This window comes from Populus euphratica, unplaced genomic scaffold (genome assembly GCF_000495115.2).
Source record: "Populus euphratica unplaced genomic scaffold, PopEup_1.0 scaffold1890.1, whole genome shotgun sequence".
NCBI classification, from domain to species: Eukaryota; Viridiplantae; Streptophyta; class Magnoliopsida; order Malpighiales; family Salicaceae; genus Populus; species Populus euphratica.
In genome coordinates, this window is record NW_011501727.1 from 29,561 (window position 1) to 32,766 (window position 3,206).

Consider the following 3,206-nt stretch of genomic DNA (forward strand, 5'->3'; position numbering starts at 1 on the left):
AGCAGGAACACCAATGCTCCAAATACTTTTTCCTTTCAGTAAATGAAACATCACACCAAACAACCCATAAAGAACCAGATTTTAGTAACAAACACCAAATATTTCTAGCAATGCATGTGCTTTTCCGCTCCTTAAACTTTAGGGCAGGAGATTTGATGTTATCATGCGTATGGCTTGTTTAGTTACTCAGAAAATTTGTCAGAGAATTCTTTTGCAACCATGTTAATTATTTTGGTCTTTTTCTGCTCAAGTATTAACTACAGAAGTTTATTAATTGAAGCTATTAAAGATGAGATTTTTGGTGAGATCTTGAATTGTGTTTTATGATTTGCAGGTTGTGCAGTTGTTTTCATGCTTGGATAAAATAAGCCTTGTAGAATGGGCAAATGATTCTGAGTACATCCTTTGTGGTCTGTATAAAAGACCAATGATACAAGCATGGTCATTGACTCAACCTGAATGGACATGCAAGATAGATGAAGGTCCTGCTGGTATTGCTTATGCTAGATGGAGTCCTGACAGCCGTCACATACTTACCACTTCAGATTTTCAGTTGAGGCTAACAGTTTGGTCGCTTTTGAACACAGCATGTATTCATGTCCAAGGACCAAAGCATGGCTCTAAAGGGGTTTCTTTTACTAAAGATGGCAAATTTGCTGCGATTTGTACGAGGCGTGATTGCAAGGATTATGTAAATCTACTGTCGTGTCATACATGGGAGATAATGGGTGCATTTGCTGTTGATACATTGGACTTAGCTGATATAGAGTGGTCACCGGATGATAGTGCTATTGTAATATGGGATTCACCACTTGAATACAAGGTAGCAGTTCGTTTTTTGCTTCATTTACCATGTATCAAGAGTGCTTGACTTTATAAGCATGCAAGGAAGTAAATGTGGGGTGAATTGCACCCTTCCAATTTCTTGGTGACGGTTAGCATTTCATGACTGTACACTGCTAAGCATTGAAAATGTCTGTTGTTATCCATTTTAGGTCTCATGGTTTATGCCTATTTGAAATTACACACGAGCTCCACTTTGTAATATATCTCATGGTTTGCCAGTGCCCAAGACTCCATGTTAACTTTGGCATTTTCTAACATTGTATCCTTATCTATAAGACCTAGAGCTTATGGCTGTTGTAATTCAATACAGGTTCTAATTTATTCCCCAGATGGGAGGTGCCTATCCAAGTACCAAGCATATGAAAGTGGGCTAGGTGTAAAAAGTGTTTCGTGGTCACCTTGCGGCCAATATCTAGCCGTGGGTAGTTATGATCAGATGTTGCGGGTTCTGAATCACCTAACTTGGAAAACATTTGCTGAATTCATGCATCTATCAACCGTTCGTGGTCCTTGTTGTGCTGCTATTTTCAAGGTGACAGGATTTCTTTGTTTATTCATATCATTAGGCACACCGATGATTTAATTGGTTACAACTTACAAGTCTTTTTTGTTAAATGTACAGGAGGTGGATGAGCCATTGCACCTCAATATGTCTGAGTTATGTTTGAGCGATGAATTTCTCCAAGGAAATTCTGGTAAGCGCTAGTATGGAGTATCTCACAGTGAGATGGATATTGCACGACAAATAGAATGCTTGATCTGTAAAATGAATTTGAAAATGTCTTCATGCAACTACGTTATTTCTTTTGAACTACTTTTCGTAGTCAAATTAATAATTCCCCCCTCCTAAAAGATGTTTCAGAAGGACACTTCAGAGTCATGTACGAGGTTACTGAAGTACCTATTAGTTTGCCTTTCCAGAAGCCTCCTGCAGACAAACCGAATCCTAAACAAGGCATTGGTAACGCTCATCTTTCTCATATAGCATATCGATGCAATTAATAGTGCTTGTTTTGAGAGTTCCTTGCAGTGCATTGACATTTGTTTTCCTTTTTGTTAGCATCAAACCAAAATGCACTAACAATACAAGACCTTAATTACAGGTCTTATGTCATGGAGTAAAGACAGCCGATACATTTATACACGTAATGATAGCATGCCCACTGCTCTGTGGATATGGGATATACACCATCTAGAGCTCGCTGCCATCTTGGTGCAGAAGGATCCCATACGTGCAGCAGCATGGGACCCAACATGCCCACGTCTTGTTCTCTGCACTGGTAGCTCTCACTTGTATATGTGGACCCCTTCAGGTGCTTGCTGCGTGAGCAATCCACTACCACAGTTTAACATAAATGATTTGAAATGGAATTCAGATGGAAGCTGTCTTCTCCTCAAAGACAAGGACTCGTTCTGCTGTGCGGCTGTGTCCTTAATGCCAGAATCTAGTGAATATAGTTCAGATGATTGAGACTTATCTCCATCTTTAGTCCAGATGGCTTGCGAACTTAGCAAAAAAAAAATTACTATAAAAACAGGGCATCAATGTTTAACTATGTATTCTGATTCCCTTTATGTCTGTAACAAGGTATGTTCGTAGGGCTCCCATTTGTGGCTGAGAAATTTTAACAAAAATTGGTTCGCTATTTTAATTTTTTGTAGTGAACTTAGTGTTTTTTTTAATAATCTGCTATTTATTGGAATGTGCCAGCTTCTATTATTTTCTATGTTTGTAGAAGGCAAGTTATCAGGTTGTGCCAGGGTCCTTATCTTGCCTCTGTTTTTATCTTACTAGGGAACTTGAAATTTGAGTGTTTGGGGTTTTGATTATCCTTCTTGAAGTGTATTTTTACTGCATTTCCCTGGTAGGAATTGGTCAGGGAATGTTTTTAATTTCACCCCTGCCTAGCTAGAACTGGTGGAGCAAATTATAACTTGGTCGCTGTAATTTGAAAAAACCAATTAATTAATCTTTGTGGTTTCAGAAATTATTTGTTTAATACCTGTATTTTTCTCAAATATATTTATAGTTTAGTCCTCTTTCGTATTTCTTTTAAATTTATTTAATTTTTTAAAAATGGAGTAAAGAAAAGAGAACTGAATTAGTGGAGGAGAGTTGATTATGAAATGAGGAATTTTTAAAATAAAAAATATTAAGTTAAGAGATGGTTTAAATGACTGTTCATGCACTAAACTATAATTAACTTAAAGCTAGTCATCGTTGCATGTTACTTGTTTTGGGAATGCGAGGGAGCCAAAAATTGATGGGGCGAACTTCAAGAACCGGAGCCATTTCAATGGAGCTGGCCTCAAACCCAAATTAAATTTAAAAGTATTTAAAATTTTGGTAATAATTATAT

At 37.4% G+C, this 3,206-nt stretch overlaps 1 protein-coding gene across 2 annotated transcripts in view; it reads left to right on the plus strand.

Annotated features, from left to right (window-relative positions):
- LOC105118338 (WD repeat-containing protein WRAP73-like) overlaps positions 1-2,526 on the plus strand; it is a 4,247-nt gene extending 1,721 nt beyond the window's left edge. Inside the window, exons 2-6 of one of the 2 annotated variants that reach the window (XM_011016261.1) lie at positions 335-823; positions 1,157-1,378; positions 1,469-1,541; positions 1,700-1,807; positions 1,950-2,526. In XM_011016261.1, the coding sequence (XP_011014563.1) occupies positions 335-823; positions 1,157-1,378; positions 1,469-1,541; positions 1,700-1,807; positions 1,950-2,317 (1,260 nt within the window). In that variant the 3' untranslated portion in view covers positions 2,318-2,526. The remainder of the gene's footprint in view (positions 1-334; positions 824-1,156; positions 1,379-1,468; positions 1,542-1,699; positions 1,808-1,949) is intronic. The other variant, XM_011016262.1, reaches the window with a different exon arrangement.
- Positions 2,527-3,206: the final 680 nt, after the last annotated feature.